Source organism: Diadema antillarum, unplaced genomic scaffold, assembly GCF_040938485.1.
Source record: "Diadema antillarum isolate AM-2024a unplaced genomic scaffold, OU_Dant_1.0 seq00001727_RagTag, whole genome shotgun sequence".
NCBI classification, from domain to species: domain Eukaryota; kingdom Metazoa; phylum Echinodermata; class Echinoidea; order Diadematoida; family Diadematidae; genus Diadema; species Diadema antillarum.
Genome location: NW_027272414.1, coordinates 212391 through 225097, shown reverse-complemented (window position 1 = coordinate 225097; position 12707 = coordinate 212391). Strand labels below are relative to the sequence as shown.

Sequence of the window (12707 nt, the reverse complement as noted above, 5' to 3'; positions counted from 1 at the left end):
GCCCTCCGCAATGATATCTTTAAAAATATTGAATCAATCTAAATACAAATTCAGGGTATGAAACTATAACTCACTGCCCACATCTTACAGAAAACCCCATTCGATTTGCTTCAGTGGTCAAAGAGAACTACGGAATTTTGTAGAGGATGTCGGGAATCTCTTCTGTCCAAGTTCTGTCTATTATTCACACACAAGATCATCGAAGTGCGAAACTCGGAATAATCCGATTCATGACATGCTTTACAACAATCCACATTTCTCTGTGACCGCTTAACAAAATTGAATGGGGATTTCTGCAAAATAGAGCTAAAATATTTTATTTCAATGCCCTGATGTAGCATTAAAAAATTTAATCATATTGGGCATTATCAATGCAAAAGGCTGATTGTATTTTTTTTTTTTTTTTGGGGGGGGGACATACTGCAGTAAGTCGCCCCAAAAATTACAATCAGATTTTCGAATTGATAACACCCAATATATAATCAACCTGTCTAAGTGCTACTTCAGGGTCTTAAAATATAACATCTTAGCTCTATTTTGCAGAAAACCCTATTCAATTTGGTTAAGCGGTAACAGAGAAATGTGGACTGTTGTAAAGCATGTCATGAATCGGATTCTTCCGAGTTTAGCACTTCGATGATCTTGTGTTTGTGTAATAGACAGAACTTGGACAGAAGAGATTCCCGACATCCTCTCCAAAATTCCGTATTTCTCTTTGACCACTGAAGTAAATCGAATGGGGTTTTCTATAAGATGTGGGCAATGAGTTATAGTTTCATACCCTGAATTTGTATTTAGATTGATTCACTATTTTCAAAGATATCATTGCGGAGGGCCCTGTTGTAATTTTTTTGGGACATACTGTACACGTCCGTTGTCATCAACTTTGGAGTGGAAAAATAAAAGTTATGATTTTAGACAGATAACTCTCGTTGTACTTCCCGATAGAACACGGGATTAATGCATTTAATCGTTGTCGAGGTGCTGTTAAGATGTGGTTATTTCGTTTCTTGTTTTTGTGGTGTGGTCGGTACAATATTATATGCCGAAAATGAAGAAAAGTTTTTGTTTTTTCTTTTTTTTGGTTCTAAAATTTAGCCCGTTTTCTCAATTTAATTTGCAGACGTTTACATCGTACACGTCTTGTACGCGAATGACAGTGTATTTGTATTTCTTGCAAGCATTCTTATTTTATGCATAAGCAATGTTAGTTGTTATAACATGTGTGTTGCGATAACTAATGTTCTGTGAAGTTTTCTTTTGATTTTTTTTTCTGCTAAGTTTTGTTTTTCCTTCAGTAAATCTTTAACAAGTTTGAGCTATTGATTGCTTTATTTACCGGCCAACATTTTTTTGTTTTGTTTTGTTTTAACTTGTACATGTGAAAGTATCGCATTTGCTGCATGCATGCATATTTTATTTTTTATTCCTAAGAAGAATATGTATAGATATTGATTTTTTTTTAAATAAGATTTTCGTACTCATGTCATTAAACAAAACTCACACATGTCGGATGTATCAAACAGATCGCCGGTTCCATGAATGCAAAACCATCGTTTGTGGAGCCTTTATAAGCGCTGTATATCAGATGTGAAGCGCCATATTCTTGTTTTTGTTTTTTGTCGTTTGCTTATTTGCTTCTTTAGGAAGGTGAGTGTGGAGAATGGACTGTGACTGCGACATGTGGAGCGTTGCATTTAGTTTGTTTCTTAGAGGAAGGGTGAGAGTTCTAGTTTTTGAGCCTGATGCATATGCATGAAGTCGTAGTATCGCCAATGATTTATCAGGGGATGTGCAAATTAGCTTTCAATGAACGAAAATTCATCGTTCGTGGAGCCTTTACAAGTGCTGTGACTATCAGATGTGGAGCGCTACACATGCTTTTTGTTTGTTTGTTTGTTTGCTTGCTTGTTTTATGTAAGCCTAGAGCCTTTAGCTTTGTGACTGTTGAGCGTTACATTTTATTTCAGTTTTTTTTTAGAGGAAGGGTTATGATAGAGTCCCAGCTGTGGAACCGTATGCGATATATACAGAGGTCGTAGTATTGCCGATGATTTATCAGTAAATATGCAAATTAGCTTTCCATAAACGCAAATTCATCTTTCAAAAAGCCTTTACAGGCGCTGTGACTATCAGATGTGGAGCGCTACACTTGCTTTTTTGTTTGTTTGTTTGTTTGCTTGCTTAGTTTAGGAAGCTAAGCGTATAGAGCTTTTAGCGCTGTGACTATGACAATATGTGGAGCATTACATTTAGTTTGTTTCTTAGAGGAAGGGTGAGAGTTCTAGTTGTGGAGCCTGATGCATATGCATGAGGCCAAAGTAATGCCGATGATTCATCAGTAAATATGCAAATTAGCTTTTCATGAACGCCAATCCATCGTTCGTGGAGCCTTTACAAGCGCTCTATCAGACGTGGAGCGTTACTTTTGTGGTTGTTGTCTTTGTTTTGTAAAGGTAAGCGCTATGTGGAGCCTAATGAGAATGCATGAAGCCGTAGTATCACCGATGATGTATTCGGAAATAATAATTATACAAACCAGCGTGCCACGAACCTGAATGTTTGTTGTGTGGAGCCTTGGCAAGCGATGCGACCATTCGATGTGGAGCGATACATTTTGGTGTCGTTGTTGTCTTTTATTAAAGGAAGGTGAAGGCGGAGCCTTTACAAGCTATATATCAGAGATGTGGAGGGCCACATTTGTTGTTGTTGTTGTCTTTTAGGAATTTGAGGGTGGAGCCTTTGCAAGCGCTGTGACTGTGAAATGTGGAGCGCTGCATTTGTCGTTGTTGCTGTTGTTATTGAGAAAGGGTGAGCGTTGTGTGGAGCTTTATTCATGAATGTGTGTTGTACTGATTGATTTTGTGTGTGCGTGCACATGTGTATGTGTGTGTGTGTGTGTGTGTGTGTGTGTGTGTGTGTGTGTGTGTGTGAAAATGTAACCCTCTATTCCACAAAGTTGTTGCATAGAGCCTTGTATGAAGTATCGTGCAGCAAAGTGATCTTTATTGTCGCTCGAATATGATATATTGCATACATAAAACATCTAGAGGACGTAACGGATCATGTAGTCTCAATAAATGAAATACTTGGAAGTTTTAAATAACTCCAATCTTTTGCGTTAGATTTTACACGAAGAAAGAAAGAAGAAAAAAAAGTTTCAACGGATTCTTATGCACACGATGTACATTTATAGCTATTCCAATTACAAACCAAGAATTTACAAACGGACCCAGCTGTTGTTTTAATAATATGACTTACGGAGGGGTCAGCAAAAGTTGAGCAACACAAACGAAACTGTCACCAACACATCACTTGAATCGTAGACTAGTGCTATTTTGGTATTTTGGACCATAGTTCGTATGCTGTAGAATGTGAAGCCATGACTTTGTCTAGTATTTCAGTTGATTATGCATGAAACTACCGCATAATCGAATTGGACGTGAACACCATACGTGAACTAGACTACCAGTATAGTTTTTTGTTGTTGTTTTTTGGATAATGATGCATGTTTCGATCAACCTTTGATGGTGCCAGCTTGTGCAACCATTGAGGCGAGTGTTTGGAAGTGCTTGTGCGTAACGCAGCGGTATCTTTATGCAGTGGCCAGAAAGATCGATGGTATTACGTTATAGGAACTTATAGCTCTCCATGAAGTTTGGCGGGAGATTTAAACTTCCTTATACTCGAGTTCAGGTACATTCGGCCTTTGGTGGTTAACGACGAATTAACAAATTTGAGGCATATCGCTTGCATCACCCCACAGATATCCAGAGCAAGCAACTTCTACTGCGACGATAATTGAATCCACCTTTGAACTTGAATACGAAAACAACAACAACAAACAAACAAACAAAACAAATACTAGTAGAGCTTGAAGAAATTCATTGTATCGTACCAGGCTAAATTAGCAGTACATAGGCCTATATATAGTCATATGACTATACATGTCTGTTATTATGTGCTTTGGAGTGAAAAGTTATGATATCAGATAGATAACTCTCGTTATATTTCCCGATAAAGCACGGAATTGACGCACTTTGAATCGTTGTCGAGATGCTTGTTAAGATATATATATTTTCTTTTTTGCGTTTTGTGTTTCTTGCAGTCTGGTCGATGTAATTTACTGTGCCGAAAAACGAAGGAAAAAATTGACACGCAAGCCTGTTATCTTAATTCAATTTTTGCAGACATTTACATCGTACACAAAATCGTTAAGAGTGATCTTGTACGCGAATGAGAATGTATCTGCATTTCTCGCATTCATTTGTATTTTATGCATAAGCAATTTTAGTTGCTACACGTGTATGTTGTTTCGAGAGAGTTTTTTTTCACTGTTAAGTTTTGTTTTTTCTTTCTATAGATCTTTGGAATGTTTGAGCTTGTAGTAGCTTTGTTTACCAGCCAATTTTTTTTATAACTTTTGCATATGTAAGTAGGTGCTATATGCGTCGCTATAACGTGTCCCGTGAAAAGGTTTCCGCCATTTTATTGTACATTAGGATGATGAATGTACATTTTCTTCGTATTTGCCCTATGCATTTTTTTTTCAATCCTGAGAAGAATATGTATTGATATTGATTTTTTTCATGTTCGTTTGTATTTTCAATATTTTTGCATGGCACTTGTCAGACAGAATTTTGAAAACCAGTATAGTAACAACTTGCGTTATACATAAAAACGTCAGTTGTTTACTGGTTTTCAAAATTCTGTCTGACAAGTGACATGCAAAAATATTGAAAATACAAACGAGCATGTAAAAGAAAATCAATATCAATCTATACTGTATTTTGTTTTTGGTATAATTGTGTTATGTATTCTTTACATTTATGATGTTTATTCATGTTTGAGTTGCACAAATAAAATTCAAACGTCAAGTTCAAGATTGAATATATCTTTTATTACTGTAAAGCAAATTAAAGGAATACGAAAACTTATCACAACTAGCACGCAATTCAATTTCAGTTTTCCCCGTGTACAATATAACACAGTCCAATATGTGATAAACTTGCTGTCATAATACGCTGACTTGGCAGGGATCGTCATAGAAAACCATGTTTAGTCAAGGCGCAGGGACCCAGAAAAAATGACTTCGTTCAACCCACCCCGCAGAAAAGGTTTGACTCCATGGGGAGGTCGGTTGGACCCTCTGGAACACCCCTACGTAATATGTAATTCCAAATTGTGGTATCAATAAAATTTTACAGGCCACTTTAGTTGCGACAAGACCTTATTCTTCAAAAACAAGTCTGCGCCCGCTAAGACCATTACACGCTCCGCTAGCACTGCTACAGGCGCCAGTGTAAGCGGTGTGTGTAGTAGTCTTAGCGCACGCAGACAAACGAGGGTTTTTTTGTCTGCAAACTAAATTTTAATGCCAAGCTGGGGTCGATGTATAGTGTAGTTTCTAGCCGTTTTCACTTCGTCTTTATTTCTCCGAATTGCAGCAAGCCGAGTGAGAGCGCATACCCAGTGTTTGTGACGCCCGATCCTTTTTTTTTTTTGTCGCAATCACTGGGTATGCGCCCTCACTCGGCTTAGCGCAATACAACGGGCTTCAGCACAATACACAAGCTGCAACTCAGAGAAATAAAGACGAAATAAAAACGGCTAGAAATTAGACTATGGTAGGAGACGCTTGTCGCTATCGGGGCACTGAAAATGACAAAATTATCACAGTTTTTGCATTTATTTCATGAAGAACTCATCACAATGCCATAAAACTATATATGTACATGTTGCTAGAGATGGATGATGTCAGCAATACAATGGGATACATTGTAGTGCATAATATTGTGCATGGTTACCATGGTAATCGGATGCCTACAGGTGATTTGTAACCCCCCCCCAAAAAAAAAAAAAAAAAAAAAAATCTGGAATCTAGACAGGTTTGTTTCTATTGCCTTTCGTGCACATCACCCATTGTAGATCGGATCTTAAAGTACCTACCTCAACACTATAAAATTACCCTGGATAAAAGGGAAAGGACGCCCATGATTTTTCCCTCATTCTCTCCTTCATTGCTGCACGTTTTGATACAAATTTAGATATCATGATTTTTCATTTTATTCTATTATCTTCTTTTTTTTTACAATAGTTAACGAACACAAAAATACGCTTAATTTTTTAATGGACAATACAGCGTACGTGTATATTCCTTCTTTAGAAAGGAATTTATCTGCATTCTTGAATAAACTTCCTTTAAGAACATGAACAATCAATTGCTTTCCTCTGCTCTTTTCCAGGATTGTTTCGAATAACAATCGCTCAGTAAATACTCAAGAGAGCTAACATTAGAATATAATTGGCTTTGCTCTCTGTATTCACCTATATTTTTAAGGGAAATTTGTGTCCATACATTACTAAAAACTACATTTGCCTATACTTTGAAGTCAAATTTGTGTTGAAAGTACGACGGATGCAACTTTTTCATGCATTAATTTACTATTCGAAAATGATATTTTTCTTTCAATTGCCGTTTATTATGCCTTTGTTTACAAATTTTGCTGCAACTTGGGAATGCTTTAATTAATGTATTATTCTTCACATATGTGGTATGCAGAAGGAAGGATATGCTTATTGAGCTTTTTGAAATTATCGGCTTTAGTTTTTAAGTTATTGACAGCTGAATCCTGATTGGATAATACTGGTTGCCATGGCAACAGGAGAAAACTTTTTTAACGATAATCAATAAAAATGTTTCTTATATTGCATCTAAGAAATAAAACAAATTGATCAAAGTTTGCAGCAGTAGGAGGCATTTTGGGGGTTACCAATCACCTGTAGGCATCCGGTTACCATGGTAATCATGCACAATATTATACACTATAATGTATCCCACTGTATTGCTGACATCTCTAGCAACATGCACATATATAGTTTTATGGAGTTTTGATGAATTCTTCATGAAATAAATGCAAAAACTGTGATGATTTTGTCATTTTCAGTGCCCCAAGAGCGACAAGCGTCACCGACCCTAGTCTAATTTTTAGCCGTTTTTATTTCGTCTTTATTTCTCTGAGTTGCAGCTTGTGTATTGTGCAGAAGCCCGTTGTTGCGCTAAGCCGAGTGAGGGCACATAAGAGTGATTGAGACAAAAAAAAAAAAAAAAACGGTTCGGGCGTCGCAATCACTGGGTATGCGCTCTCACTCGGCTTATTTCAACTCGGATAAATAAAGACGAAATAAAAACGGCTAGAAACTACACTACACCGACCCCAGCTTGGCGTGAAAAGTTAGTTTGCAGGCAAAACCCCTTGTTTGTCGAAGAAAAAGTCTGTGTGCGCTAAGACTACTACGTGCACCACTGGCACTGGCACCTGTAGCAGTGCTAGTTGTACGTGTAGTTGTCTTGATATACGTAGACTCTGTTACGTTTGTTCCAACAAATAATGATGAAAAGTGGCCTGTAAAATTCTACTGATACCACAATTTTGAATCACATACTACCTGGGGATATTCATGGAGGTCCCATCTACCTCCCTGTCTGGTCAAACCTTTTCTGCGGGGTGGGTTGAACGAACTCCTTAATTAAGACCCTTACAGGAATTAGCGCCTTGACTAGTTGTACATAATTATTTATAACAATCTCTAACTATCCGTAACAATCCCAAAATATCCGGAACTCTCCGTTAATAGACGCAACTCTCAGCAAGTGTTCAGAACTATTTGGAAGTTTACGCAAGTTGAAAGAAGAAATTACGTGCCAATTCGTAAGAATATCTGCAAGTGGACGCAAGTATTCGCATCTGGTCGTATCTATCCGTATCGCCCGCATTTTTCCCGCATATTTTGTTAAAATTTTCTGGTGACGGCAAGGGATCCGCAGGAGTCCGCAGAAAAAAATGACTTTTTTGGACGTAACGCCGGACGCAGAGCATTATGTGACTGGGCAGGGCTTGGGCAGGACTCGTTCCGTCCGCGACAAGAAACAGGTTGTGAGCTTGAACATAACCTGTCCTGTACTTTGAGAGCTATTTTCTCCGTTTTTTAGAAAATGGACTGACAGCATTAGCGTAGTTTATATTCGTTTTTAAGATTTTTAGGGATGCGGAAATGGGTCGTATTATACATCACCATAAAGCTAAGAATCTGTAGAATTCAAGTCGGCATAACTAAAATTTCATTTTCTGCGACTTAGACTCATTTCGACGGAGCGCATCACATTATGTGCACTGAAAACATATTTTTGTTTGTGCCACTGCACACGCGTCCAGTCTTGTCGACGAGTATTTAGATATCGTGTTTCATATTGGAATTGTTTATTGGGACATAACAGCAATTGAACAGAACAATGAAAGATAATTATACAAAATAGTCAACAAATTTGCCATTGGAGTTCTTTACATTGATTGATATATTATGGAAACCAAACGTAAATGCTCTGTGAGAATTCGAGCGAAATCTGCCCGATTATAAGGAGACCGTGATCAAGCTGACCTCAGTTCAAAGAATAACAACAGATCAAGGAACATGATACTTTTTATACGGAATTTGTAAAGTTTTATAAAAAGTTGAAAATATAATGAGAAATCCATACATCTCAAGAGTTCAAACAGTAATTTTGGGCACAATGACAAGAAGCAGTTATAATGTTGCTGGCGCACAATAGCATTCTCTAATTGACATATTACATAGAAATCTCGATTGAATTTCCTTGTGTTAAAGAGAATGAAAACAAAGCAAAATCACATAACAATTTTGTATTGTCTGAGTGGTGCAGCGAAGTGAGAAATCATAACCTTGTATAATACATAGCAGCTTTATCATGTTTAAATTTCAGCTGTCAGCATTTATTTTTATGCATATGTATGGTAAAGAGTCACTGTCGGTCGCAATTTATTGGGAATATATTGTAACGTGCACTGCATATACTGTTCAAACTTTGCCATTTGTATCGCTTGACATGCTGGCGGAATTACGTAGTGAAAGGAAAATGATGTAATGAAAAGCAATTTCTAAATAGACTGTCATTCCGTTCTGGGGAAATGGCAACACAAACCAACAAAGACGGGAAAATTAATGCACTACTATACAACAACTATAACATCTTTCGGCGCGCAATTTCAACAGTGTGTCACATACTAGTACTTTTTGTGAATATCAAAGATATGTAATCTAAGTGTATAGGGGCTGTATCACCCCCCATCCCCGGGGGGGGGGGGGGGTTCTGTGTTGCTTTAGAAGCATGGGTTGACACAGTGTGATGCAAAGTACAATACTTAATGGTGCATTAATTCAATTCTTTTCGTCGGAGAATGTGTTTACTTTTCACGCTTTATTTTTCAGTGGTCTCGTAAATGCTGTGAGTGTGGTTATGGTTATTTCGTTTCTCATTTATATTTCAGGATGGCTCCAAGATGAATCTCGACAAAGTTTTAGAACTGATGAGGGAAAAGGACATAAAGTATGTCCGATTTGAACAGACGGACATTAACGGGGTGGCTCGTTCCAAGACCATTCCCGCCCGCCACTTCAAAGAGAAGGTTACAGGCGGACTCAATTTCCGTCTCGGCCATCTTGGTATGGACGTTAAAGCCACCATCATCTCTGGAAGTGGATATAACGAAGAGATAGGTTTTGCAGACAGTGTGATGTTTGCTGACCTGGATACATTCCAGGTAATTCCGTGGCTCGAAAACATGGGGCGGATCCTGATTGAGCCGACCTTCAGAGGGGAGTACGTCTCGGGGCATCCTCGCGTCTTGGCCCGCAGACAGCTGGACAAGCTGAAGGAGATGGGGTACTCTTTACTCTCAGCGCACGAGCATGAGTTCTACGTCGTTGACAAGGAGACGCGGGAACCTCTTAACGACGATTCTAACATCCGCGCCACGATCCGCTTGGCTCCGTTGGAGAAGTTTGTGAAGCAGGTTATGGACGACCTGCCGGAAGTTGGCGTAGATGTTGAGGCTGTAGAGTCGGAGTATGGTCCCGGTCAGATAGAGATAAGTTACAAACCGGCTTTCGGCATCCGAGCTGCTGATAATGCTCACACGTACAAAACGTCCATCAAAGAGATCGCCCTCCGCCATGGTTTAATGGCTTCGTTCATGAGCAAACCCTATCTTAACAAGCCAGGGTCATCCTGTCATTTCTGTCATTCCCTGTGGGACGCGGAGGAGAAAGAGCCCGTCCTGCACGACGCCGGAAGTCCTATCGGTCTGTCTAAAGTAGCGCAGCATTGGATGGCGGGTATCCTCGCACATGCGCGTGCCATCCAGGTTCTCATGGCGCCAACGGTCAACTGCATGAAACGCGTCAAGCCATGGATGTCGTGTCCTGTGAACGTTACCTGGGGGATTGACAACCGATCCTGTCTGCTACGGGTAAAAGTCAAGGGCGACAAGGGTACATACCTTGAAAACCGTGCTGGTGCCGCTGGCTGCAACCCGTACCTGGCTCTGGCTGCAACGGTGGCCGCCGGTATGGACGGCATTGCGAACGAGTACAAGCTTCCCCCTCAGGTTAGCGGAATGGCATACGTTGCAGACGACCTCCCTCCGAAGACTTCGGCCTTGCCAACCAACATGGAGGACGCCCTGGAAGCCTTGATGAGTGACCAGGTCATCCGGGAGGCTCTCGGCAACGACTTCATCAAATGTTTTTCGGCCGTGAAAATCCATGAGGCGAAGATGGAACGTAAGGCTTTGGCTGAAGGGGAAAAGAACTGTGACTTCGATTATTATTTTGAATATTTGTAAGGGTCAAAGCATTTGTTAGAGTGACGTCAGGGATCACTCCAAAATCTTTGAGTGATCCCTGAGGTCACTCCAAAATGAGTGAAAATGAACATTTTCACTCGAAATTCACTCCAATTTCACTCTAAATTCACTCTTTTTTGTATTCACTCCTTCAAGAGTGAAAATTTTCACTCGATTTTTTTAGAGAGTAATGGACTACGAACGGAGGTCTTTCTTTGATACCATCATTTTCGCCGCCAACTGATTATGTGCATCTTAATGAATGTATTTAGATGTTTGGACAATGACGATTGCGTAATCGTGCATCAAGAACCGTTCCCCTCATTTCTGTCTTACTCGGTCTACCGTTACTGCCCACGTTAATTCCGAAACAATGGGCGAAAATTGGGAAAATGAGATTACAAATTTTAATCAAAGTGCCAAGACATTTGATTTCTCTTGTAGAGTACAAACGTACGTGCATTTCACAAAATTAATGAAATCGCTTGAACAATTTAGATTTCCAATACACACTACAACTGCATAAGAAACTTTCTTGATTTAAGAGAGTTATCATCGGCGCATGTAGTTTCAGATTTCTCAAAGCGCTGTCTTTTCTTCTTCTTTTTTTTTACACCTGTAACAAAAACAGATGCATGAATAATTTAACGAGCGATGAATGCCCATGTATAGTATAGGTCCATGATCTTATGAATCACCAACTATTTGTCTGTCGTATGCTGAATTTATATTGAGGAGAAAATAAAGACGATGTCAATTGTTTACTTTCATTGGCGCATCATATACCTATTATAATATGCTTTCTTATCATCAGATTCTGTCACTCGTTGGAAGGATTTTTTTTTTCTGTTGGTAACCCACTGATGTGTATCGTACCCCAATTCCATGAATCCGACTTGTGTCGATCGACCAATTATTGGTCAGAGTCAGACGTGATGGACGTGATCTGATGAGGAGAGATCGTTGAATGTGATAGTCATGGAGCCAGCGGAAAGACATCATCGTAACATATGTTTTGAATCTTCCGACCAAGCGATGATGACCACTTCTGGATTTTCATAAGATGGGCATATCCATCGACCCTACACGCCCAAACCCCTCCCCCCCCCCACACACACACCCAACCACATGCGAGTGTACACACACACACACACACACACACACATAAAAGATATATATAACACTATTTTGGAGCAAAGGGGGAATTATATAATTTGTTTATATTTTTATAATTCGGTAATTAGAGGGAATTTTACAATAAAGACAAACAACATTTTAATGAAACACTTGACCCCATATCTGATGACAACTAGTAGCCTAACTAAACTTTACTGTATAACAAAAGGATATTACCTCCTTTGTTTTATACGATTAATATTGCATCAAAGATTTCTTTTTTTTTCTGTACATTAACAATTGCCCTTAGCGCATTGAAATGAGCTAAGATGAATTATATGACAAATCCATGTGGCGGAATACTCAAGAGAACTCTCCTATAGGGCTCACACGGGTAAATAATTCCCCATAAAGATATATTCAATTCAATATTCAAAAAATTCTCTAAAATAGCTGGGAGAAATGAAGTTTTCATCTTCACTAACCTGGACAAGTGAGATATATCCTTTCATCCATCAAATTCCCAAGGCGGGTTATTCAGCTCAAACTCTGTCCAAGGGTCCGCAAAGACAGACTACGAGTTCCTTTCACTCAAAATATCACCTATTTTCTGTACATGCACCCAATGAAACATACCGGTAGTCCCTTCAAATCCCATGAGAAAAGCTTTCATCTTCCAACCAAAATGCAGTTTGTAGAGGAATTCATACCCAATATCTGCAGCTATTCAGTTTTTTGCCAAACTGCATTATTGATTTTTAATTGTTTCTTCATTTACATGTATTTTGGTATCTTTGGTACGAATTTGTGAAGGGTCTGGGACATTCCATTTTATATCCCTCATGTAAAGCTTCTTGCCATAGGATTGTACAGAGCACGAACATGGTG

At 39.0% G+C, this 12707-nt stretch overlaps 1 protein-coding gene across 1 annotated transcript; it reads left to right on the top strand.

Moving 5' to 3' along the window:
* The first annotated feature begins 9359 nt into the window (after nucleotides 1-9359).
* LOC139711897 (lengsin-like) lies at nucleotides 9360-10703 on the top strand. The gene has a single exon (XM_071623743.1). The coding sequence runs from the start codon at nucleotides 9360-9362 to the stop codon at nucleotides 10701-10703; it is 1344 nt and encodes a 447-aa protein (XP_071479844.1).
* The last annotated feature ends 2004 nt before the right edge of the window (nucleotides 10704-12707 follow it).